This window comes from Podospora bellae-mahoneyi, assembly GCF_035222275.1.
Source record: "Podospora bellae-mahoneyi strain CBS 112042 chromosome 1 map unlocalized CBS112042p_1, whole genome shotgun sequence".
NCBI classification, from domain to species: domain Eukaryota; kingdom Fungi; phylum Ascomycota; class Sordariomycetes; order Sordariales; family Podosporaceae; genus Podospora; species Podospora bellae-mahoneyi.
The window spans coordinates 1049060-1073798 of record NW_026946359.1 but is presented as its reverse complement, the minus strand read 5'-3'; the positions used below and the strand labels follow the sequence as shown (position 1 = coordinate 1073798).

Genomic DNA, 24739 nt, shown 5'->3' with positions numbered 1-24739 from the left:
GCGAAAAACACCCGCTCCAGACAAGTTGTTGCGATTCGTGTGCTCTCAGTCGAAAGGTTATCCCCACGGCGTGGTCGGAGTTGGATTGTTCAATGATTTGTGATATCATCATAGGAGCGGTCTCTGGTGCAGAAGGAATTGATGAGAAGATGAGCTTACCTTGCCAAATGGAGGTCGAAGACGAGGAAATGCGACCTGCGCGCTTTCCTCTGCGTGGTGTTGTGGGAGAAGGGAAAGCTTTGCGAGCTTGGGGAAATTTTTGGAGCTATTAAAAAACCAATCGCTGTGGGGGCTCGATAAGATAAGGGAACGGCCGCTTCAGCTGGCGACCCATAAATAATCCGGTACAACGCGATAGATGCATAGTCTGGAAGACGCTCTCGTTAAGTGCATTCCCCGGGAGTTGCAGATCCATTCGCTAGCAACGAACCTTGGCGCTCCACCTGACCCCAGTTGCCATCATTCTTGGCAAGGCACATCTGCCGTGGCGAAACGCTTATCGATAACTGATCTACGTATGTAAGGCGGTGCACCCGCCTCCTCTGAACATCCTCTTGCTTCCTCATCATCCACGAGGCCTCTCTGCTCGAACAGGCACTGAAACTTCAGCGACTGTTTCAAGCCACCATGTCTCCGTCCGCCGGAGGCGTGCTGGCTACGGCCGCACTGCGAGCACTTCGCAAGAATCTCGCAAGCACCTCCAAAATGGTGGCCAAGCTCGTCCGCTCCAAGCTCGCCGCCACCCGAGCCACTGTTGCCGAACTTCAACCCATCGCCATTCGAAGCAACCCGCGCCAGCCTATTCACCCTGCGGCCTTTCTGCGTCAGCAAAAGCGCGCCGGAGGATCAAAGTGGTATTCTACTGCCAACTTCAACGCTGCCGTTCGTCGTTACCTCAGCACCGGCAATGCCGGTCAATCGAATGCCGATGGCGTCCGCTTTGATCGTTCCAAGCTTCCCATCTCCAACACTTCCCGAGCTGTAGCCCAGCTCACCTCTCGGGCACCATTCGCGTCCACTCTTCGCCCCAATCTCACCGGTGGTGCTCTTCCAAGAACAGCTGGAGGATATGCGATGCCTGGTTGTGGACGAACTGGAGGAGCGCGATTCTTCAGCCATACTCCCGCGGCTCCGGCTCAGGTGGTTCAGAATGTGAGCCAAGCCATGAGGGCTTTCTGGCTTTCTGGTCAGCGGGCAAGATACGACGGTCTTGGACCCAACGGCGAGAAGAGGTATCGAGCTGTAGGTGCTACTCAGGAGGCAGCGCGTGCTCGCATGGGTTACACCCCTCGAAATGCCCCTGGATCATTCATCGACTTCCAGGTTGGTCCCACGATCACCGCTCTCAGCCCTCTCGGTGCTGCTCTTCCCCTCGGAGCTGCTGCCGCCAAGGGCGCTACCACCCTCAATAAAGAAGGCTTTCTAGACGTTCTGTCCGTTGACTTCGCGCGTGTCCTCAAGGATCTCGCCGCCGTCATGACTGATCTGAAGAAAGTGGCTGACCTGGGGGACCTACCAATCGCATTGGAAAAGGGCAACGTTCTGAGGATACGATTCCCAGGTGTCGACGCGCAAACGGTTGAACACTTGTGTGATGATATCGGTGTCCAACGGGGCGTTATTGGGCAGGATCCAGACTTTGATGCCAGTGCCGGGGTGCCAGTCGCGCTTCGGTTCCCTTTTGCACCAGGTGGAAGCTGTGCTAATACAATAACTTCCCCTGGGGGATCGCTTCGGTCACACGATTCCGAGTCTTCAGATATCGAAGAGGCGTTCTTTGTAAAGGAGATCGAAGAGAACCCTTGGCACTTGTCCTCGCTGGAAGATTATGAAGAAGGCTATGAGAGTGCCACGCCACTTGATCTTGGTTCGAGCAACTCAGGGGATTATGAAGGACTCGAAGGCATATACCGCTTCATTGAAGAGTGCGATCGAGCAAAGGGGTTACTCTAATCCTTCCCGCTCAAATGATGCAGTGCAAGATAGGCGTTTGAGAGGCCATTGGGGTGGAATGATATCACAGCAGGTTATGAACATCTCCTTTCTCATTTGTTAAGCTGTTTTGTTTTTTTGCTTTACGGAACGGGGTACAATCAGGCCCTGGAAATAGGAATGTCAGATTGTCGAAATCAGATCTATATACACCATATCTCCCGCAAAGAGTGTTTGACGCCAGTCAAAGCTGTCATTGCTTCCCCCTTGTCTGATAATACATCGCCACAAACGAGTGTCCACCAACAGAGGTGATGCAAATCACTTTATATAGCTTCCAACACACTGCCAAGCCCCCTTCTCTTCCGTATGTCCTCGTCCTGGAACGAAGTGCTCTTTGCTCGACAGCATGGAACAGAGCAAGTGGTGTTTCTGCTATTCGTGGAACTTTTGACATCTAGCCTCAGAAGCCACTGCTGCATCTGGATCTGGCTTCGTTGAGGCCAAGGGTTTAGTTGGTAGTCTGTTCCAGGTCGAAACTTGTCTCTCCATGGTCCCTAAGAATCAGGTGACTGCAATTTCTGGGGCTTTCCTCTAAACATTCATTGCTCTTGACCTTGAGTTGAATGTAGCCTCACGGCGGTGCCTATCACAGTCGGTTGGTGTTGCATGGAAGCCTCCGCTTGGAATAAAAATCATTGGACCATGGGAAACTCCCCCGACAATTGGGATGATTACCCCTACACCAATCCATTTGCAATTAGCTAAAAAGCAGCAGAGAACGCTCACACAAGATATCAATCAAAGCCACCAAGCAGAAAAAGCAAAAGAGAAGGAACAGGCGCAATTGCGCGATCCGGGATTCGAACCCGGGTCCCTCGCTAGACCAAGAGGTGATGGGAAGCGAGGATTCTAACCACTAAACTAACCGCGCCTTTTTTCCTTTGTGTGGCTGTTGGAAGTGGTGTCCGGATTCTTATGCCTCATATGAATCGCATAAGCTGTTATATTGGCGAAATGGGCCATGTTGGAGTGGAATTCACTGTTGAGTTTCCATGGGATGGTTGGTAGGTAGCTCGCAGGCCAAACGATGGCGTACGAGCTTAAGCTACCACCTACCTGGCAGATTCCTCCGGTGATATCAGTCACTCAAATGGACCCTCTCCTGCTATCTCACACCCGGAGTACACGAGATCAAACGATGGTATATGCATGGTGAGCAAGCGCCACAACGGTTGTCGCCCTTGATCTCGACGTGCCCATGTTACCAATTTGGTTCGATGAGATCTCTGGACCTAGCGTCACGGTCCCTTCCCGCCGATACGTTAGGTTCGAGAAGCTTCACAGTTCAACCCATGACTAACAAACTTTATCAGATATTTACCTATGGACGGTACGCTTTTCTCTCTCCTCTTGGATTGGAGGATGGTCTACGTCACGACAGAAAAAACCATCAACAGAAATTCGTTTCGTTCTGCCCAGAGATGAACTCAGGCGAGAAAAGAAAACGAGGACGCGAGGTGATACCGCTCCCGCGCCCTGATCCAGTCATAGACTCCACGGCACCAGTTCTGGTAAGGGGACAAGGAGATTCGAACAACAGCGACGAGGACGAGCTCCAAAATCCAAAGAAGCGGCAATACATTGATCACAGCTCAGTTCCTCGTGCAACGCTCGCTCCCGCCACTTGGCCGGTATTTCGTCTAAGCGAGGATGGAGCACTTTGGATTGATTGGGAGGTTGAAGGGGGAAAGATGTTGATATTGAATAAGGGATTCGATGACAGGTTCGTACTGCCCAGGGCAGTTTATATCGTCGCTGCTACTATCGATGAAGCTTTTGCTCACCTACTTTCTTTGCAGCAACCCAAAGGTGATCCAGTTCCAGGCTACGAAAGAAAGGAGCCTTCTTGGCCACGGCATTTGCAAGATTTGACGCTTGTTAACCCAGCCAAGTCGCTCTAGATCTCGAAATATGGCGGGTACCATATCAATGGGGATTAAGATCCCCGGGCAACTGGTATAGTTATATTGAGTCCATATTGTTGCCGGAGAAAATTGAGGAAGATGGCAATCCTACCAGTACTTTGAAGACTGTTGTGTCTCACGAGTGAGATTCTCGAAATGAAGCTTCGAGAGACTCGAGGTTTCCAACTTTTGGTACAGTCGAAGGGCAGTATCATGCTGGATGTCGTGGACCACCGTTCTCTCGAGCAATCTCTGAATGAATCCAAGAATTACAGACAGCCTAGCCCGGAGGTCTGAAACAATTGGCATGATTCTAAAATACGCTTTTAGCATGGTGTTCTGGGATCCACCAACATGTACATGTTCACGTACCTGAACTCTAGAAAGCCGACATCCAAACAGTCAAGACTAAGATCCACAAGGGCACGCCGTCTGACGCTCCGAGGCTCTTCCTATCCAACCTTCACAGATTCTGATAATTCTGAGCCAAAGTTACCAATTTCACCAGTTCCGCAGACAAAAACGCCTGGCAGGAATCATTTTGGGTGAAGAACTGAGAAAAGGCTTTGATGGGAGCGAAGCGTGCGTGGATACGGTAGATTGTTTCGAGGACAGAAGACAGCCTAGAATTGTCATGCTGATATCAGTTGGGGAACCGAGACCATTGTTGGATGGTGAGAAGCCTACGCTTTCTATAACAGTGGATGATGAATGCAACCCGGCCTCATCATGACAGCCTTCTCAACTGCGGAGACCAGTTTCTGAGATGACTCAATCTGCCCATTGCTGGCAACATGCACAAAGGCTTCGTAATCTTGAGCACGAAGAGACGCCTCGATGATGAGCAAGATTGTGTCTTCGGGCCAGCTTTGGATGTGAGCTTCCATGCAGAATGTCTTGATTTGAAACCACAAATCTGCATGTGGAAGATAATCTGCAAGCGCTTGAGTGATGAAGCACTCCGTGATAGCCGGGGTTGTGAAGGCACCAGTCATGGCACGGAGATTCTGGTAGGGAATCAGGACAACCGCATATATACGTCAGTCAACCTAGTTCACCAGACTCATACAAAGAAAACATACAGCAAGTCGAGATCGTTGGATACCCCGCGGTTTCTGTGTCGTGTGTTAGTTTCAACATACTATGTATAACCTGTTCTGATCAACCTGGTCCGCGTCGTGCTCCTCGACATGCTCCTCGACTTGTTTCAGCCCGTCGAAGTAAGTCGGCACCAATAGGTTACCAATATCAAGCTTCACGTTGGAGACTTGCAACTGTGGTGTCAAGTGTTGTGGTGTCAAGTGTTGTGGTGCCAAGTGCAGTGTCATTGTGTGGTTTTCCTCTTGGATTGACGTTACCGATCGGTGCTGGAGTGGCTTGTCTGCTTCAGGTATCGACAAGCGGCCAACTATCTTTCGTTCCAAAGTAGCAAGAAAGACAACAAGCCCGTTGATTGACATTCTTGCTGTAGAAGGTTGACGTAGTCATAGGCTGCATAATTGATAGGTAGGCCAGCCTGATTGAAAGAGCTCAAGATGTGACACAGATACGGATGATCGTTGGGGTTTGGCATCCAGGTAGCAAGAGGGCGCGACAGGTCACCACTTAACCCGTGAGTGAAGCCGACAGCAGGAAGGGGAGGTGGCGAATATCTGACCAAGTTGAACGTGAGCATCCACCTGAAACTGGTCAAGACGGGAAGGAAACCATGCTTGACATCAGAATACTTATAATTCAGTGGTTAAGATTCAGTGTTAGTGTTATGGGAGTTTCGGCATTCTCACCAGGCCGCCAGATAGCTGGAGCTTTCTGAGATGAGTGGGTAACTTCTGTTCGATCGCCCATACTGGAAGAAGAGCCTTCCGTCACTGTGCTCGGAAGGGAGTCCGATCATCAAAGTAGCAAAACCAGTCGGGGGAGTTAACAACGCTATAGCTGGTCAGCTCTAGAATCCTATCAACCGATCATCCGCCACTTACAATTTCCAATGTTCAAGTGATGCACCTCGCTCCGCGACCCAAAGGCTGCTGGGTTCTGCATGGCATTCGGGAGCACCCGACTCGTTGGCAGCAGTCAAGATGACAACGTCGAGCCAACTAATCCAAGCTACCGACTGGATAATATTGAATTTGGATGAGTCCAGTGTCCAGAGCTTGGGGTGGCGGTAAGATCGAGCAGTGGAAACGATGCGATCCGCAAACTCTTTGTGATAAAAACTTCGACAGAGGAATCTCGCCCACTTCGATAATCCAAATGTCGAACTGACACAAATCGTGAATTTTTTGAAACATGCACCACGCCGGCTTCGCGGTGCTAGAGCTTAGGGCTCGTTCGAGGTTTGGCTTGAAGCCCTCGTCAGTAGCCATAGTGAGGAAGCGGGCGTAGGCCAGGTTGTTGTTGAGTGTAAAGAAGAAAGTGGAAATCGAAAGGCAGCAAGTTGATATCACGGTGAAATTACTAGTCAGAGTTTGACAATGGGAAGGCGCCATTCCAGCGCTCCTTTCTCCTCTGCTCGGTGTGGTCGATGGGCCTAGCACGTGGTGGGCAAAAGATGAAAACTGCTATTTGGAAAGATGGGACGTCCTGAAAGCTAAGGAAGTCAACACGTTCGAAGATAGTAGGATCTCACATCGCCGCCTCTACAGTCTTGTTTAGGATGTGCCTAGGAACACAACATATCCCATGAAAACTGGTTCGAAAGTTCTATCACAAAGTTATCTAGTTGTTTTTCAGATGATAGCCCAGGCACTCGAATCCTTCTAGAAGCACAAGCACCACCCAACTGCAATGTAACAACTAGAAGCCCGTATCTCCCCATGTATTCCAAATTCGCCTTTGCTATGCTATCAAAAAATGCTAGTCTGCCATGTATGCGATGCTATGCTATGCTTTTATGTCACCTAAAATATGGGTATTTGCCTCGCCAAATAGATTCGAAAGTGGGTATAAAACTGAAATCGACAAAAGAAAGATTCATGAAGGATAAATGTAGTCGTCCTCGTCTGCGCCGTAGCTGACGCCACCACTGCCCGCACCATATGTGAAGAACAGCGGGCTAGGCCTCACAGTCCTCTGCTGTCGCCACCAGACATTGCTGCTGTCTGTTCGGCGGCTGGGGCTTCTCCCAATGCTCCTCCCACGGTTGTGATCCTCAGGAAAGATCTGGACAAAGTCCTGGCCTCCTTGGAATTTGACCACCTCCTGAGTGCCACCATAAGATTCTTGATGTTGTTCCGGCATCCCAGAGCATGGATACTCGCTGCCTTGCCGACCCCTTCGATGGGCAAAATAACCATCAGCCGCTTCCTCTGAACCCTCAACTCTAAACAACTCCAAGTCGGCCTCCACCCTCCCCAAATACAACCGACTGCCTTCACCCGCCCACTCGTCCACAATCTCGGCAATCTCCCTGAACCCTCTCGTATGGCCTCCCTCCCATCTGGCCCTGAAACCGCAGCAGATGAACAAATAGCAGTGTATCAGCTCATGCAAGAACGTGCTGATCAACAACCTTCGGCAGTTATACCTTTTGTCCCTGAGTATCGTCGAGCTCAGCACGATCAAAGTCTCGAACCCTCTCCCTCCCTTGTCAATCTTCTTCCTCAGTGCAGTCGTCCCAATAACCCGACAGTCATACCTCGTACTTGATTCATCGGACCAATCCCACCTCACCCTCTGACTTAGACGTCCGTTGAAGAAGATCTCGTTGGCGGCACTAAAGATGGATTCTAGCGAGTCGTTGTCAAGCGGTTGGAGTTCGCTATGCCTACCCCGGGGGTTAATAATCGACCTGAGAATTCGTTCGTGCTTTGAATCCGGGTTGCGTCGAGTGAAGTTGGCGAGGTGCTCGCGAACTCGTTGGGCAGCTGCTGCGTCTTCGAGAAGCTCCATAGAACCACAACGGTCGTGAGATTCTGTGGGGTCCGGGCGGATGGAGAGACCCGAGACCGTCCGTTCCATAGGGGCCGGAGCCGAGACCGAACGGTCAGGGGACAGGGACGGTGGGGAACGGATGTGGGAGTGGTGCGGGCGGGGGCCGCCCGGGGGAGAATATGGATGGTGAGGGTGTGGGTGGGACAGGAGTGGCAAATCCGCAACCCTTTCTCCCCCGCCTCCTCCAGCTCCCGCTGCTCCAACTAGGTTCAAGTTGTTGGTGATGTGGTCGTTGGGTTCCACGGCCAATTGATAGGCAACGGTGTCGGCATATTGGGCATATTGTATGTATCTTGGCCTCTTGACGCGAGACTGTTCGCGGTACAGGTCATCGTAATCGTCGGCATCGATGTCGATGGTACGCCGCTTGGCTGGGTAATACAGACCGCCCGGAAACGGGAAGGGCGGGTGTTCGTCCCCGCCTCCCGGTCGAGCCATCGGACATACTCGAATTCAAGGTAGCAGGAGAGAAAAGAAGTGACCACGACAGGGGTAGGTATGTTTGTCAGGACTCCATGAAGACAGAGAGGTCTAGGTGTAGGTTTGACCACAATTGGAACAAGGCAATGAGACGTCACTTGGAAGAAAACAAAAGTATAGACGAAGAGGTTCGAAATGCTGAATCCGGAAGCCGGAAAAGAGAATCAAAACCCAGATCGGAAACCGGTGTCTCACACAGAGGTTCGGAATCGGAAGAGTGGAAGCGAGAAGAGCGAGAGAGTGAGGAGAATGTAGCACCTACGTTTTTTCTCTGTCATCCGAACGGAAAACCACCCTCTCCCTCGCAGTTGGTCCAGCTGTTTGGTTTAGTGGCCCGCAGTTTCGTCACCCAAGACCAATGGAGGAAGACGGCGCCAGCAGACCATCGTCCGTGGATCAATGCCCATATAGGCGTGCATCTCTGGAGCATATCGACAGTCGATTCTGCATCTCCTGGCTCGTCTGGTCCATTTTGAAGGCCATTTGCATCGTCCGCAGCCGTCAATCAACGGATATGGGCGAGCGGGAGCGGTCTGGAAAAAGCAACTGGCCAAGACCAAGAACAGCAAACGACGATGGTGGAAAAAATACATCATGGTGCTCGGCGGTGTGCTTGCTGTCTTCGGGAGGCGGCAGGTATGGATGCGGCAAAGTGCACACTTCAAGCACCTGCAGCACTAGTGCCACGAGCTGGAGGAAACCTCCATGCCATCTCCAATGTCACGATGCAAGCCTGCAAGGTGGTGATGAGCTGGGGCAGGCGACGAGAGGATGTTCCAGGTTCAGCGAGCGCCATGCACGTGCCCCAACGCAGGTGACTTTTGGTGCGAGAAAGCCTGCCCACAGGCCACTGATAGACCCGGGCGCTCAACTGGGGCAAGCAGAGCCCCGAGGTTGAACAGAGCCCAAACCTCTCCAACCACCATCAACAACACAAAATCCAGGCGGAGACGGCAGTTGCAAAAAAGGACCCTTCAGAGCCCAGATTGGCCACCGCGATGGAAATCTCTGTTGATTTCCCAACCAGCCAGAGCACGAGGCTTCCCGTCCCGCTGTCCATCTACCCTTACCCGAGCGGCGCAACAGCAAACGATGGTGATCCAGTCCCTCGGCGATTGGCTCCTGTCACCGGGACCATCACGTCCATTGGCCGCCTCGAATTTTGGGAGTGTTGCATGCTTTTATGTGCTGTCTTTTCCAATTGCCTCCGGCGAGCACCGAGACAGCCAGACGTCTGGGGCTGACAATATGGTTTGACAACCTGACGTGCATATCACCACCTATTTTGAACTGTATGCCTGGAGATGACGAAACACAGCAGGGCAATGGCTGTTATTCACGGCATACTTCCGGAATACAATACCGACACTCCTAAACAGCCATAGATGATCTATAAAGATCACGACGGTTCTCGGTGGTTCACTCGCTATTTTCGCGCTGTCCGCCCATCATCAACAGTGTAAAAACCTGACAGCCACGTGCCGGACCAGGACTGGCTACAAAGAATGACCCACGCCGGCATTGCTGCCAGCCCTGTCTACGGTGTCCAGAAAAGCCTCATAATATATCAAAAGTAAGAAAAGCAGTTGATCTGACAATCGCCATAAATGAGGACTTGCCAGATACGAAAGGGACATGGAGGTGGCAAATCAGTTGACTATGCATCGAAGGCATTGAAGATATCCAAGACAGATATCTTCAAAGTAACCCGTAAGCCTGAAATATAGTCAACGTACCTCAAACGACAGTTCTAACAAGCATATAACGAGAAACAATTGCCGAATTACCACTAAACCCCCTAACTTTTTTTTTGAACTCCCAATCCCAGACCAAAACCCACTCTTACGCCCTCTTCTCCTTCCTCTCACACCTATAATGATCCGCCACCAAAAACGCCAACTCCAACGCCTGCTTCTCATTCAACCTTGGATCGCAAAAGCTCGTGTAATTCGTCGACAAGTCATCCTCATCCAGCCCCTCACTACCCCCCAAACACTCCGTCACCGCATCCCCCGTAAGCTCCAGGTGAACACCCCCCAAATAACTCCCCTGCTCCTTGTGAATCCTCAACGTCTGCTGCAGCTCGCTAAAGATGTCGCTGAACCTCCTCGTCTTGATCCCCCCGCTGACGGACTGCGTGTTGCCGTGCATGGGGTCGCACTGCCAGACAACCGTCTGCTTGTACTCCGAGTCCTCCACCGCGCGGATGTGCGCGGGGAGCAGGTCGGCGACCTTGGAGGCGCCGTAGCGGGTGATGAGCGTGATCTTGCCTGGCTCGCGGTCCGGGTTGAGGGTGCGGAGCATGTCCAGCAGGTCGGAGGCGGGGGTGGTAGGTCCGATTTTGACGCCGAGGGGGTTGGCGATACCGCGAAAGAACTCGACGTGGGCGTGGTCGAGCTGGCGGGTGCGGTCGCCGATCCAGAGGAAGTGGGCTGATGTGTCGTAGTACTCCTTTTTGCTGGGGGTGCCGGGAGCGGAAGGGGTGTCGAGGAGACGGGTGAGGGATTGCTCGTATTCCAGTAACAGACCCTCGTGGGAGGTGAAGAGATCGACGGTATCGAGATTGTGGGACTTGTCGGCACCGATGGTCTGCATGAAGCGGAGCATGTCCGTAAGGAAGTCGACAGCTTCTTGGTACTTGGCCTTCAGTGCGGGATCACGGACGTGGCCGAGACCCCAGTCCAGAGGGCGATGCAAGTCCGCAATGCCAGAAGAGATGGCAGCACGAATGTAGTTCAGCGTGGCAGCCGAGTGGTGGTAAGCCCTGCGGTAAGCATTAGCATCAACTTGTGAGAGTGGCAGGGAAAGGTGAGTCTTACTTGACCAAGCGGTTAGGGTCCAGCTCTCTCTCATCAACACTGAACCCATTCAGGATATCACCCCTGAACGAAGGAACCTCCCTCCCATCAACCATCTCCATCGGACTCGACCGCGGCTTCGCATACTGCCCAGCCATACGCCCAATCCGCACAACCCTCTTGTCAGCACCCCAAATCAGCACAAGACTCATCTGCAAAAGCAGCTTGATCTTGCTCTCAATAACATCCTGCTGGCAGTAGTCAAACAGCTCAGCACAGTCACCACCCTGCAGCAAGAACGCCTTGCCCTGAGCCACATCCCTAAGGTGCTCCTTGAGCTTGACAATCTCCCTCGGGTGGACGATGGGGGGCAACTTCTTGAGCTCAGCCAGAGACTTCTGAAGGGCCTTTTGGTCGGGGTACTGGGGGCATTGCTTGACGGGTTTTGACCTCCACGAGTCGGGAGTCCACTGTGGTGTTGTTGAGCTCATCTCGCCGCGGGGTTTGAGTGGTGAGCGAGTATGAAGTGCCGTATAGTTAATGCTTCTCGAAACCTTCTTTTTTTTGACCCCACCACCAAAAACCGTCCGTTGTCAAACGAACAAAAAAAGACCGCCGCCGTTGGAGTTGAATATCCAGGAAGAAAAACCCAAAAGTTGTGTGGGAATATATATATACCCAAAGAACCTTCCACGTAGACCAAAAAAATCCGTGTTGCTCTTTCTCAGCTCATGCCCAAAAGTTGAATTGACTCATGCCCCTCCCCGAAACCGAAATCTGACCTCTTCTAGGCTCTCAAAACCCAAGAATGATCGTCACAAGGGTACCAGGGTCTGCTCCGTTCCTAATAAAGAAAACCCCCCCACTCCCAAAATTGACCAATCACCACCCCTCCTCCCTCTGAATAAGAGCGGATCCCCTAACCCCCCAATCCAGCCTAGCGCCCCTCAACCTCCAAAAGCTGCCCCTCAACCCCACATTGCTTGATCCATCCTGCCGGACATCAACACCATCGACACCATCACCACCAAATTCTCCCGTTATATGCCCATCCCCAACCCACCACCTCCCAATTCCCCCAAAGATGGCCGAACCCCAACCCCCCACAATCCACGAAGGCGCAACAGACGACATCGAAACAACAACCTCCAAACCCGCCGCCTCAGCCGAAGACCGCAAAGCAGCCGCCGCCCTCTCCAACCTCGACTCCAACAACACCACCGACAACACCTCCACCCAAGTCGACCAAGCAGCCGCGACCAACGCCCTGAACTCTGTCTCGGCCGTCTCGGAGAAGAAGCCCCCCGTCGAGGCGTCGGCCAAGAGCAAAGTCAAGGTTGATGCGGCCGACGTCTCGCTTTTGGTTGGTCAACCTATACGAACAAAAAAAAAAGGAAGGGGAGCTAATGGTGAAGTAAACAGGTCGCTGAATTCGAGGTCAGCAAGGCCAGGGCAACAGAATTGCTCAGGCAGAACGACGGTGATGCCGTCAAGACGATTAGGGCGTTTTTGCAGCCCGCTTTTTGAAGCTGGTATAGCTCAGGAAGAGGGGGAAAAGGTATATAAAATATAAAATGGCGAGAGAGTAAATGGTAGATCAGAGGTTCATGGATAGACTGGTTTTCTACGTAGGATTCATTCCCTCAGTCTAAAAAACATTTGCAGATACTAACATCACCATCAGTTAGCACACAGCGCTTGATACCAAACAGTCACAAACAAATCTTGTATGGATCCGAGAGTTTTACAAGAATGTATTGGCTAAGCTGTCGACCATATCTCGAGTAACATGCCATTTCCCCGGCAGAGAGCTGCCTAGTTGTACAAACAAAACTCATCGCAAATTCAAACACGCCAACAGAATGCAAAGGCCTACACATTCAGAAAGCAACGAACCCGATGAAACATGAAATCCCCCCATATGTCCAGTGTGTTCCCGATTCAAGATCCCATGAAACAGGAGGAATAATCTGATTCTGGCCCCTAACAGGACCGTGAACGACAAGAACAAGCAAGAGGAAGAAATTAACGAAAAACATAACGGCACATAACCAGCAGAAAACACCGCCACGTCACAGACTGAAATGAATACAGCGCTTGTTTGCGATCCCTAACAAAAGAGACAAAATATGTCCGTGTTGGTTCCATACCATCCTTTTCCCCGCCAAATCCTTCCCTATTGCCCCCGAATAAATGCCCAAACACCCAACTCTCAACCTGTGGTTGCAATCCCATATCCATGGTCTTCCTCCGGATATAAAATAACTCTGTCCAGACCTTTTGCTGGAACCGCTGCTGGTTCAAGGAGAATGAAAAACGGGAGCCGATAGGAGCCGAACGTAACTGACATGGCGCCCTTGTGTCGTCTCAGGAGGCCGGCAATAAAATGTTGACAAATAACAGCTGCTGGATATTGTGTACCGGTCGACACGGGAATGCGAAAAAGCGAGAAAAGCTGAAAAGAAACTCCGGCCGACTGATCATATGAGAGCAGGGCTTCACAAGTCGATAGCCCGACCTCTCCTGACATCTCGAAAACGTTGCTGTCACCTCCCATAAACTCCACCATGTTCATCATAGCGCCACCGCAGATACAGCCTCCAAAATCCGCAAAACAACACCAAAATCACCTTGTTGCCAGACATGTGCCTCGAGTTAGCTCAAACAAAAGGCCATCCACCTCACAAAGCTACCAGCTTTGCTGTCACAAAAATCCTCCTTCTTTCCATGACACTCATGCCAAAGATGACGAAAAGAGACACAGAACCTGACCAAGAACTGTCACGAAATCTCCCCAAAGATCCTCCAAATTTTCCGATGCAAACAAACTCGCTGATTACGAGTACAAAGTGGCTCATAGGTATGATACCACTACTCAAGTCTTTGTGCTGACAAGAAGAGTAACAACCACGGCAATGGCAGCAAGCCAAACAGCTGCGATGGTGCTTCCAACAATAGCCACAACGTGACGTTGCCTGCGAGTCATCCGGCGTACCTCGCCTTCTGTCCACCAGACAAGAAAAGGATCGAAAGCTCCATGGTAGACCAACAAGGTCAGGAAGGGGAAAATGCACACGGCAAGCGCACCATAGTAGAACAGTCGACGCTTTCTTTGATTGTCCCATGAGATGTACGCATCTTCGCCAGACAAAACGAAGGCATCTGCTGTCTCCGGGTCGACAACCGGGCCGGGCTTTGGGGATTCCCCTGGTTGCCGGAGTGCATCTCTCTTCTCACGGGTCGTCTTTCTCTTGTGGGTTGACCTGCGCAACATGACTGGAAACCCATAACTGCTTCTTGTGGATTTTCGAGGAGGATCTGCGCGCGCATCGCCAAAGATATTTCTGCAGGAGCGAGGGAAAACTGCTCGTCCGTAGATGGGAGGACTGCCGCTGCTGAGGGGTGAAGCCGTGGCAAGATTTTGTTCGTCTCTATCAAAGCCCTTGTTCATCTGGTATGCAGGGTATGGCGTAGCAGTATCAGGGATTCCTAGTCCAGTGGGCCGGCGAAGATGCGTGGGAGGAGGTCTTGCGAGACTAGGAGTAGGAGGCGAGTATTGCTGTGGCTTTGTCGTACAGGGCGTTGGTGGAGTAGTTCTCTGCGTGGCTCTGGAAGACAAAACACTGGAGCCCTGGCGGGTTCTGGTGGTGGTCAAAGTCAAATCGTCTTCTCCACTTGCCCGTCTGATGGCTTGCTTTTTAACGGCTTCCTGTAATGGGATGAGTGGGAAGCTGAAAAGGGTGGGCGATCCCTTCGCCATGAGACTCGATTCTTGATTAGGAGGCGTAAGTCGATTTTCCTTGTTCAAACCGAGGGCTTCAACCCCGTTGTTGATGGCACGCTGGCCAGGGCCCATGTCCTCCAGCTCATAAACATCAGAAAGATGAGGCACCGAAGTGTTCGGAAGCACTTGGAAAGGGTTGTCGCTCTTCTGCTGTTCTTTATTTCGACGCAGACGAGCACTGATCTTCTCGAGAAGAGCGCTTCTAGCTGTAGAACCGCTTGATGTGGTATTTGCATCTGTAAAATGTCGAACTGAGTCCAAGGGATATCCATTAGCACGATTTACTCGTGGCTTTGGGAGAAAAACCGGGCGCCCTGTGTCTTTTATGTTTCTGAACAGCTGGTCGGTGGGGTTCTGATCGGCTGTCGGATGCTGGAGAATTCGCTCAGTAGACGTGAAGGCATCGTATTGGGATGGGCCAAAGGAACTGCAGTCTGAGTAGTTCGCAATGCTGTCACTAGTGATCTTGAGGGCCGGGTTTCCACTCAGACCACTACCAGAGGCACATGCAAGGTTGCTGCCAAACTGACCTCCCACATTGGTGCCAACTGTTTCCCAGTCACCGCCTTCACTCTGGGGTTGATGGAAATGGTCATTGCAGTAACTGGTCCTCCAGTCCTGAGTCAAGTTGCGGCTCTGAGTTGGAAGTTCGGACTGAGGGGCTGGTGAGAAACTAGAAGGGCGACGTTGAACCGTAATTTTGATTTCGTTTGGATCTTTTTGATCCTCCCAAGCGTCTTCAGCTTCTGGAGTCTTATAGGACTGCAGTCTGTTCAGGTATGGGTTTCTGCTTTGTAAGACAGGCTGTCCAGAGTCCTGTGGCATCTCGTCCACTGGCGTCGCTGATTCGGTAATGCCAGTCAACTGCTGAAGGGCTAGGCTTACTTCCCTTTCTCGAACTGGCTGGAGGAGCGCGTGGTAAGACTTGCGATCGTACTTGAATGGGTCTTCGTCCGACTCCGAAGTAAGCGCGCCTGTAGAATATTCGGCGAGACCAGCATTGCATGCGTAGTGTAGCCTGTCAAGCCTCTCCTTCAGCCGTTCATGGGCGCTGTGTGATGACAACTCCAACTCAGTGCCGTCAAGCTCGCTCTTTGGTGAGGCCCCGGCAACTATGGCTTCTTCTGAAAAGCCTTCATCTTGAGCTAGCTGACTGTGATCACTGTATCTGTCAAGTAGCACTTGAGTATTGGAAACTGACATCCCCGACGGAGTTGGTGGATCATCATACCCATGGAGATGACTGTCGTAGTAGTGGGCAGAGCGCCTCGCAACTGGCAGCTCCGGGAGAGGAACGCTGGGAGCATCGCCAGCTGTATCATACAGTTTGCGACGTTGCTTACTCGGACGGGTGCCATCGTCGACATGGTTAGGCTTGGATGGATAGTTGGTCAAGGAACGAGCCAAGATGTAGTGGTCATTGTTGCTATTCCCATTTCCCCTATCCGGCGACTGAGGATGCGCTCTGTTTGTGGGCGGTGAACTACGGGCGACAGACTGAGGGTTGACGGTTGAAGGTTCCGAAGGGAGGTATTGTTGATAGATGTTCTCAACTGTGCTTCCGGTCTCTCTGGTCCGGCGCTTTGAGCATATTTCTGGACCGGGACCATGTACCCAGTCAAGGTCAGGGTTGAAATCGTCATAATGACTGGGCAGGATCGTATCGGGAGATGGTGTCAGAGAGGTTTGCGAACCCTCTTCATGCTTCTTCTCAGCAATCGATACGTTGGGAGCATAGCCAGTCAAGCAACGTCCGTTGGCAAGGTGGGAAGATTTGACAAACTCCATGTGTGACGCCAGCGGCAAGTTGTCTTTTGGACGGGGCTCATGAAGAGGCGCAGTCGGTGACTGGCAAGGAGTGACGACCGGCAAAGCAGGGACAGCTTGACCGGCGATTTTGGCTGCCACTCTGGCCGTGATGGCTAGATGGGCTTCGCCTAGATTGGTGAACAGTGTGCCCTTGGGGGTGATTGATCTTTTGGGGGCTGGTCCAGGTGGGACGATGACGGTTGAACCCTCAGGTGGTGGATGGCCCCTGGAGGGCATAGCCTCAGCGCCTGGGTCGTCCTTTCCAATCATGCTCGGTGGTTTCTGAGGTCGAAGCCCAATCAGTTCTCATTCTTGAAAATGGAGATACTTTCAGACTGACACGAGGGCCACCAGAGCAAAAGAAATGAACGTACCTCAGCTGCTCACAATTGGAAGGTTGCCAGAGATGATGCTGCAGCGGAAATGTTGAACCACAGAAGAGGAAGTCGTGAGGGTACAGATCTGGCGGAAGCTGCGATGCAGTCTGAGTTAGCAATGGCGCTGTTGACGAAATCGGCAACCGTCATTGGTCGAGGCAAAGTGGGAAGGTTGAGTGAAGGATAACTGAGAAGGTGCAGTAGGGCATCAGGAGCCGCCCAAGCCGCGTTATGAGCCGCAGTACAAGCCGCAACACACATCTTTCCAAAAAATAGCAATTGCGGCCAATATTCTGATGCCCAAGTTCGCATTTTTGATGGCCTTGGTGAGGAGATGGGCCCGAAGGAGCAACATACCTGGATCCTCACAGCTGCTTTTTGTGCCCGTGCTCTGGAGGAGCGCCAACCGCAGGCACAAAGGACGTTGTTGATGAGAGGAAGCGCACAAAGAATATCGAGCACTTGGATCAAAGGGTGCTGGGTCATTCGTTTCTGTTCGACATTAGCTGTTAGAAGGTTGAGGAATGGTTGCGTGAGAGGAAGAGAAGAAGAGAGGAGAGGATAGCAGAGTTTGGTATGGAATGGGGGGAGAGGACAGGATACCGCGAACTTCCAAAAGAGCAAACTGTACCCCTCGAAGCACCCCCGGAGCAACTCAGTCGGTAACTACCCCTCGTTCTCGAGGTGTCTCCCCCGGGGAGCACATTTTCTTGCTCGGCCATCCCATTTCGGCGTCGGTACCCCCACACTGGCAATGAACCAGGCCCTTCCGCCTAGGGCCTTCCAATATCAAGTTGAGATCACATACACAGAGGAGATCATGAGCTTCAATACCACAGGTAACACAGACATCCAGGCAACGGACCGCTTTCTGCATCACTCTCCTAACAGCCAAGTCAACAAGCCCCTGAATCTGGTCCGTGCACATCCCTTTCCTTGCGCAGAGTATCATCTGTATCGTCAGATGCACGGCCTGGCTACCCTGAGATTCGTTTGCGTCAAAACTGTAATACTTCTTGCACACACTGCCCGTGATACTTCCATTTACTGCTTTTGGCTTCGATTCTACAATGAACGTTAACTCCACTTGTGAAGCAAATATCAAGGTATGCATCATAGAAGGCATCGCTGGCAACTCCACCATGACTGTCCGGCTTTGACACATACATTCACAGATATATAACTTCTTCACTTGAAAGTGAGAAAATACCTACATTGATCTACTAGTTTCTCAAAATTGCCAAGCAGGAGCAGAATAAATTCCCGACCGCATCAGCTACCTATCATCACAGTACTGCACAAGCTCCCACCACTTTCCAGAGTCAACAAGCTATATCATACACCCCTTCTTTTTCCCTCCCAAATGGGAACCATCTCGTCCCAGAGAAATTTACGGCTCAGAAGGCTACCTACCTAAGCCAAAGACACCCCGTCCCATTCCGAAAAATTCAATGTCCTCAATCAAGCTTCCTACAGAGAGAAGACAAAGAGCAGCCATTTGGCCCCTGCCATGAGAGATACACGAAAATCAACTCTCCTCAAGTCTCTCACAGGGGGGAAGTCCGAATCTGGGCGCTGCTGACGCCGGGACTCCACCATGCTGCAATCAAGGACAACCAGCAAAGCCCACCAAGTGTGCTCACTACCCTTGAGAACAGCCAGAGAGCTATGCACTAGCAAACTGAACAGGATTCAAGGAGAAACTACTCGTACCTTCGCCAGATTCCGGATTTTCACCCACCGGAGCATAACGTCCATAGAATCATCCCAAACATAACCACCGAGGAGCCCACCCACAAATAGAACTCGTGGCAACAATGTCTTTTGCCAACTCAACTGCGAGCAGAGGAACCCCGGATAGTGGATGATGGTGAAGAAGACGTAGTACGTTTGTATTTTGAATTTGTAGAAGTCATTGTTTGGCTATACAGTATAAGGCCCAGAGAGCAGATCCCTTCAGCACACATGTAAATAGATTTCTCTCATCTTCCTCTGCACAGCTAAATCATAAGGAAGATTTGCACCCTCACTGTCTAAGCTTATGCATAAGATTACCCAAGCTTGTAAGAGACACCTTACACTTACAATTTAAGCTCATCAAGGACACTATCTGAGCTTGGATATGACATGTTATGTCTATTTTGTGCTCGGTAACAGTATCTGTAGGCTTAGAGTTTACACTTATACACAGTAACCTCCGAGCCTGTGATAGATATACCCCTACACTCTAAACTTATTAAGGATGACATCTAAGCTTATAGTAGCTATTATCTAAGATCAAATAGAGAATATAGTATCTATTTGATGTTCGGTGAGTGGTATGTATAAGCTCAGATCTTGAGCCTATGCATAATATTATCCGACTTTATCTAGGCACTATATCCTTATCCTCTGAACTTGTGGTAGACATTCTCTAAGCTCACAGTGTCTATGATCAAAGCGTGGGTATAAAATATAGTGTCTAGGTACCTACACGATGCTATCAAAGACGGGCGGGCAAGAAAGGCAAGAAAATAAAAGTAAAAGCAGGAAATGAGTCAAAGACAAGGATTTGCATTCAAGGCAAAGGCCAGCACACACACTTGGAGTGAGAGGATGATAAAAGATCCATACCCATTGCATCGGTATGAAAAGGGGTTGGTTTACTTGGCTGCTTGGCCGTTGTCCAAGAACCGGTGCTGTGCGGCATCAGCATGGCAGGGGATCACAAGGGCCATCCAACGACTTCATACATATGGTATTGCGGCAGCACCTCTCAAACATATCTATATATCAGCCTTTGGGTGTAGCATGTGATGCCTGCATGAAGACCATCAGTAACACGAGCGGCCTGCCGCGGGTCAAGGCAGCAACTGGCTCTCCTGCACACTCTCCCCCGCACTCTCACGCACATATCCGCATCACCAAGCTCATCACAGTTCACCAACATCAGACCCCACATCACAGGCGCACCTCGCCGTAGGAACCTTGAAGGCCAGCCGGAATCGTTTCATTTGGGGGTCCGCTGCCAATAGCTCGATTGTGGAACGCAGCGGTGCAGGACCGCGCAACTAATCCCACGCTTCATGACACACCCGTGCGGTAACATGTGCTGTTCTCGCGGCAGTAGATGTCACACCTAATTTCTGCTGAGGCCGTCTGATGTGAGAAAACCGAACGACGTTGAAAGAGACTTCGTCACAAGAAAATCTTCTGGATTAGATTATTGGCCGAATCAGGCATAGTGTGCTGCGGCAGCCTCATTGTGTGACAGGTGCCTTATCAGACGAGCAGGGTGATCGGCATAGGGCTTATCTATTGGGTGGTGTGGGAAGGTGTATCACGCCGAGCGGGGTTGTGGGGACTGGGCCTGGCACTTCCCGAGCCCAGGTGGGGGAGACTGGTTCGCATTAGGTTGGGGCAGGATGGCTTGTTCCTGAAGCTTCGATTCTTTGGAACAAAGTCCTACGCCCCAAAGACCTCTCTCCTGTCTCTGTGAACCCGTTGCACAAGCACTTGAGGATGCCTCCCTTCCCTTGTGCAATGAGCTGTTTCTTTCCCGCCTCATCCATGCCCTTCCACAAGCGCCCATTCTCCTAGATGCTAGTCTAGTTTTCATTCTTTTGGAGGGGAGTTGTTTGTCCAAAGCATTCTATATTTGAAAGCCCCGAAGTCATGGCAAGTTTGGGGAGCTTGCCTAAGGAGCTTTTGCTCCACGTACTGTCATGTAAGTCCAGGGTCCACTTTCTACCAAGCTGCTCACCACCACCCTCCCCGCCAATGCCGTGGACAACCGGCCAGCTCTCCAGATCCGGTTATGCAGGCCAGGCCAAAGTTGCCACGAGGGTTGAAGAATTGATGTGGTTCTACCGCATTTTTTCTTTCAAGACCTCACTCCCTCTCTCCTGACCTGAAGCTAACAAATTGCAGTTCTTGAGCCACCAGAACTTGTCCCCGTCCAACGCGTCTCCCGCGAGTTCAGCAAAATTGCTCGTGATGATGTCGTCTGGCGCGCAAGATGTTTGCGAGACTCGTCCTACCTCTCTTCGCTACGTAGTCGTCTTCGGCTGCAAAATCTCAACTTTGCCCTCCTCCAAGCCGCCAACGGTGCGAGGGCTCCGTCAGAGGAAGCTGGAGAGGCAAATGAAGACTCTTGGATAAAGTGCATCTCTGGCTTAGAAGTAGACGGGGACCGCCTCAGCAGTTCGCAACGTCTAGAGAGAGAACGAGTTCGCATCACGGCCAATTGGGACCCAATCTTCCCTGATGAGCAGGTCTCTTGGTATGATGAATACATACGCCGGCAAGGCCCGATAGTCGTATCGTGGTTTCAGACGCCATACGCTCATGGCACTGGAACCAAGTCCAGGTCAGCAGCCGATTTTGTGGAGACCAGAGGGGTAGCTTTGTACTATCCCGACGGCGAAGAACGTCTGGACGGAAAGGTACTGGCAGTCTCTCCCTTAGATGATGGGAGTGTCTGCCTCTGGCATGTCAGTGGCGGTTCTGCCACGAAAAGAGGTGCCATTGTTGCACGTAGCCGACCGGGCATCTTGTTTGCCGGTCCCAAGACCAGATCTAATCAGATAGATTCTGGCGTCACTGAGTGTGTGAGCGTGGATAGCCAGAGACACAGGGCATTTTTTGCGGTACAGCAAAGTAAGTAGTCACCAACTTTCTTCGGTTGAAACTGGCTAACAACTATCTGTATCAGACCTTATCGAGGTCGACTTACCCACACTGTCAGTCATACACCGTGAGACATTCCCGTGGTCTATTGCGACTTTATCAGCCGCCAACTCGGCCGTTCCTCTCACTGTCGGCACAAGCCTCGGCCTTCACCTTCATGACTACCGATCTAGAACTCCCCCTCGAGCCGATATTGTTGACACGATAGATGCCTTTGACGGGACGAAAGTACAACTCGAAGATATCAGCCAAGATCCATACCGACAGCTATTTGACGACTCGCCTCTACCCCCTTACGTCCCCCTTGCACAGCCAGGGCCTGTGAGTATCCTTCACCTCCCAGTGGAAGGCCAGCCCAGCAGCCTATCCGACGACATCTACGTCGCCGGTCGCTTCAAGAGCATCCTGCACTACGACCGCCGCCAATTTTCCCGCATCAAGGGAACAGTCTACTCGGGCGCCAATCTCTGCAGCATGACATCACTACCCTACCCCTTTTCCTACGAAGACTCTCAAGCCCGCCGCCAGGCACGCCTCTCGTTGGAGCAAGTGGAAAAGTCCAAATCTGCCCCGGGAAGAACCCTCATCGCATGCGGCGAGTACAAGTCAAAGGGATCTCTGGAGCTTTACGGCCTACCACCTGTGGGAGAGCCGGCCAGAAACCGGCAGACATGTGCCCGCTCCAAACTAATGTCCGTCGTCAACCACGGCTCTTGTCTCGCCGTGGCAGATGGTATGGGGTACGTCAAGTGGTTCGAACGCGACGGCTTCACCGAGGTGCGCCGGCACAGAATCGGACACAGCGAGAGAACGGAGGGATCGTCAATTTTTGCCTCGATGCCTGGCTCGGGCGACCTGGCGCGGAAGCTGCTTGCAACAAGGGCCGCGGCTTTGTCCAGTGGTGGCGAAGCCCAGGTCAATAACAATGACTTGGTTTTCTGGACGGGGGAGAAGCTGGGGCTGCTGAGTTTTTCCAGCCAGCCTGGGTTTGGGCCTAGTGATTTTGAAAAGGGGGAAGAGCAGTCTGCAACCCCAGAGGAGCTGTTGCTGGAGGCTCAGGAGCAGGCGTATGGCCAGAAGATGCGGGAGGCGCTACAGTGGCACGCAAACGATGTCCGCTTGGCTAGTTACCTGGGGGGGCCTTCGCGGGGATAACAATGATCAGTTTATAGACGTCTTTTGGATATCGTTTCATGTCTTTTGCTTGATATAATTTGATTTTATGTTTTACCTATCTTGCAATGGCTTGCACCATGTCTCTTGAACAATGATCAGTTTGCTAGAATGTGTTTTATACTTGTTTAGAAATAACACCAAATCACACCGAAATCGAACATCACATCGTCTTCCCAAAAAGAAAATCACATGGCTGAATTCATCATCACATCCGGTCATATCATCGTTCCCTACTCTCAGAGAACAGCCCTCAGTCAAGCCCCCAAAGCGATCGTCTGCGCTCCCTCAAACGCATCCCCCTTCTCCAGCGTCTGCCAGCCGCCTACCGACCCTGGCTCAACACAGAGCATCTCCTTGTACCCATCCTTTGGCTCGAAATCACCCATGTCCTTGGCCTTTTCGACCCAGGGGTTCCACACAACCACGTTGGAGAGGTTGTCCCTCGTGACGGTAAAGAGAGTCTTGCCGCCCTCGGACACAGTCAGCGGCCCATCGGCGGTGTACACCCTGTCCGTCTCGCCCTCAATTCTAATCTCCCCCGACTGTGTCTTTGTCGAAGCAGCGTCAACCTTGTCGACATAGGATGAGCTGTCGAGGCCGGAAATGGTAACGTTTGTGATGTCCTGTTTTTCATTATTGTCAGCGTTTCTCTCCTGTTTCAGACGGGAAGAAGAAAAAAGCGTACCTTAACCTTGAGATAAGTATGCATCAAAACCTGGCAATCAAACGCCCTCTCATCATCATTCGTCACCACCAAGCTCGTCGTCAGATCCCTCCTATTCAGCGTCACGCTGTAGATCAGGTTGAACTTGAACGGCCAGGCCGCCTTGCCCTTTGGATCCAGCCCGTCCGCCGCGCTGGAGAGGCCGAAATCAAGCTTGACGGACAGGTCCCCCGTTTGCTGATCGCCCGAGCTCTCGCTGGTGGATTTGCCGAGGAATTCCCACCTGGACGTCCGGGCGAAGCCGTGCTGCGGGAGGGAGGAGGTCTGAGCGTGATCGGCGGGAGGGGGCCCGAAGACGGGGAAGACGAGGGGGATGCCGCCTCGGACGGGCTTGGTGCCGTCAAGCTTGGCGGCTGAGGAGAGCCAGAGCTTTTCTGTCGAGGAGGAGTCCTTCCAGGAGATGACGGTGGCGCCGTAGAGGAGGACGGTGATGGACTCGCCGGTGGGAAGGGTGGCGGTGACGAGGGAGTTGTCGTCGGAGAAGTTGACTGTTGGTTGGGGTGGGAGGCCGGGGGTTGCGACGAGGGAGGAGGGTTTGTTGGGGCGTTCGACCATTTTGGAAGGCTGGGGTTGAGATGCTGGCGGAGAGGTTTCGGTGATGCTTGGGATAAGGTGAAGAGAGAGGATATTGGAGTACAGAAAGGAGGATTGGGACGTTGGGATTGGAAGGGTTGGTGGTTTGAAGATTGTAGTTACTCGTCGTGGTGGTGGTTGTCCGCGTTTGGGAACTGCGGGGTAGGGATGATGCTGCAGGTAGTACAAAAGGGGGGAGCTTGAACAGGGGGCAGGGGCGCAATCGCGGGGTACCTGACGTCTTGGTGGTTGGTCAAGCTTCTTGTGCTGCACGACTCGACCTAGGAGCGAGGTTGCTGATAAAGACAAATAGTCGATGACCTTTTATAGCTTTTACTTTCACAACAGGCAGAAAGGCGGACAGACTGGCGGCGAGTCGATCTCCAGGTCGCGGCCGTCACATCTGTTTGATCACACTCATGCTGGTTTGGAGCTAGGTCAGAGCGGGGCAAGCAGGAGGTTTGGAGTTCAGCTTGTTTAAGACCATTTTCATGGTGCTTATGACTACATGATACAAT

The 24739-nt window shown here is 51.8% G+C and overlaps 8 protein-coding genes and 1 non-coding gene across 9 annotated transcripts; 3 read left to right on the top strand and 6 right to left on the bottom strand.

Annotated features, from left to right (window-relative positions):
• Positions 1-627: 627 nt before the first annotated feature.
• QC761_103550 (uncharacterized protein) lies at positions 628-1953 on the top strand (the record flags this gene model as incomplete). The annotated part of the gene is made up of 1 exon (XM_062873604.1): positions 628-1953. One exon carries the CDS (start codon positions 628-630, stop codon positions 1951-1953), a length of 1326 nt encoding a protein of 441 aa, XP_062736663.1.
• Positions 1954-2780: 827 nt separating this feature from the next.
• QC761_0003500 lies at positions 2781-2866 on the bottom strand. Its single transcript has one exon. It is a non-coding gene; the product is annotated as a tRNA-Gly (tRNA).
• A 1725-nt stretch (positions 2867-4591) lies between these two features.
• Positions 4592-5359, bottom strand: QC761_103545 (uncharacterized protein; the record flags this gene model as incomplete). The annotated part of the gene is given in 3 exon segments (XM_062873603.1): positions 4592-4930; positions 5042-5200; positions 5216-5359. 3 exon segments carry the CDS (start codon positions 5357-5359, stop codon positions 4592-4594), a joined length of 642 nt encoding a protein of 213 aa, XP_062736662.1.
• Positions 5360-6872: 1513 nt separating this feature from the next.
• QC761_103540 (uncharacterized protein) lies at positions 6873-8270 on the bottom strand (the record flags this gene model as incomplete). The annotated part of the gene is made up of 1 exon (XM_062873602.1): positions 6873-8270. One exon carries the CDS (start codon positions 8268-8270, stop codon positions 6873-6875), a length of 1398 nt encoding a protein of 465 aa, XP_062736661.1.
• Positions 8271-9878: 1608 nt separating this feature from the next.
• On the top strand, positions 9879-13862 carry QC761_103520 (uncharacterized protein). The gene is made up of 3 exons (XM_062873600.1): positions 9879-12473; positions 12533-12738; positions 12795-13862. The coding sequence occupies exons 1-2, from the start codon at positions 12195-12197 to the stop codon at positions 12635-12637; spliced, it is 384 nt and encodes a 127-aa protein (XP_062736659.1). The 5' UTR covers positions 9879-12194; the 3' UTR covers positions 12638-12738; positions 12795-13862.
• Positions 10032-11947, bottom strand: ARO8_1 (Aromatic/aminoadipate aminotransferase 1). The gene is made up of 2 exons (XM_062873601.1): positions 11132-11947; positions 10032-11076 (listed from the first exon to the last, which is right to left on the bottom strand). The coding sequence occupies exons 1-2, from the start codon at positions 11599-11601 to the stop codon at positions 10155-10157; spliced, it is 1392 nt and encodes a 463-aa protein (XP_062736660.1). The 5' UTR covers positions 11602-11947; the 3' UTR covers positions 10032-10154.
• Positions 13863-13985: 123 nt separating the features above from the next.
• On the bottom strand, positions 13986-16973 carry QC761_103510 (uncharacterized protein; the record flags this gene model as incomplete). Its single annotated transcript, XM_062873599.1, has 1 exon — positions 13986-16973. The coding sequence occupies one exon, from the start codon at positions 16971-16973 to the stop codon at positions 13986-13988; it is 2988 nt and encodes a 995-aa protein (XP_062736658.1).
• A 3045-nt stretch (positions 16974-20018) lies between these two features.
• QC761_103500 (uncharacterized protein) lies at positions 20019-22992 on the top strand. The gene is made up of 3 exons (XM_062873598.1): positions 20019-20786; positions 20990-21718; positions 21774-22992. The coding sequence occupies exons 1-3, from the start codon at positions 20735-20737 to the stop codon at positions 22901-22903; spliced, it is 1911 nt and encodes a 636-aa protein (XP_062736657.1). The 5' UTR covers positions 20019-20734; the 3' UTR covers positions 22904-22992.
• On the bottom strand, positions 22934-24719 carry QC761_103490 (uncharacterized protein). Its single transcript, XM_062873597.1, has 2 exons — positions 23610-24719; positions 22934-23547 (listed from the first exon to the last, which is right to left on the bottom strand). The coding sequence occupies exons 1-2, from the start codon at positions 24201-24203 to the stop codon at positions 23179-23181; spliced, it is 963 nt and encodes a 320-aa protein (XP_062736656.1). The 5' UTR covers positions 24204-24719; the 3' UTR covers positions 22934-23178.
• Between the last annotated feature and the right edge of the window lie 20 nt (positions 24720-24739).

Excerpts from the sequence above, each read along its gene's own strand:
- ARO8_1 (XM_062873601.1), bottom strand. The coding sequence starts at position 11,601 with ATGAGCTCAACAACACCACAGTGGACTCCCGACTCGTGGAGGTCAAAA. Across the intron at positions 11,077-11,131 it reads GACCCTAACCGCTTGGTCAA|GGCTTACCACCACTCGGCTG; the intron begins GTAAGACTCACC and ends TGCTTACCGCAG.
- QC761_103520 (XM_062873600.1), top strand. The coding sequence starts at position 12,195 with ATGGCCGAACCCCAACCCCCCACAATCCACGAAGGCGCAACAGACGAC. Across the intron at positions 12,474-12,532 it reads CGGCCGACGTCTCGCTTTTG|GTCGCTGAATTCGAGGTCAG; the intron begins GTTGGTCAACCT and ends TGAAGTAAACAG.
- QC761_103500 (XM_062873598.1), top strand. The coding sequence starts at position 20,735 with ATGGCAAGTTTGGGGAGCTTGCCTAAGGAGCTTTTGCTCCACGTACTG. Across the intron at positions 20,787-20,989 it reads TTTGCTCCACGTACTGTCAT|TTCTTGAGCCACCAGAACTT; the intron begins GTAAGTCCAGGG and ends AACAAATTGCAG. Across the intron at positions 21,719-21,773 it reads ATTTTTTGCGGTACAGCAAA|ACCTTATCGAGGTCGACTTA; the intron begins GTAAGTAGTCAC and ends TATCTGTATCAG.
- QC761_103490 (XM_062873597.1), bottom strand. The coding sequence starts at position 24,203 with ATGGTCGAACGCCCCAACAAACCCTCCTCCCTCGTCGCAACCCCCGGC. Across the intron at positions 23,548-23,609 it reads ATACTTATCTCAAGGTTAAG|GACATCACAAACGTTACCAT; the intron begins GTACGCTTTTTT and ends AATGAAAAACAG.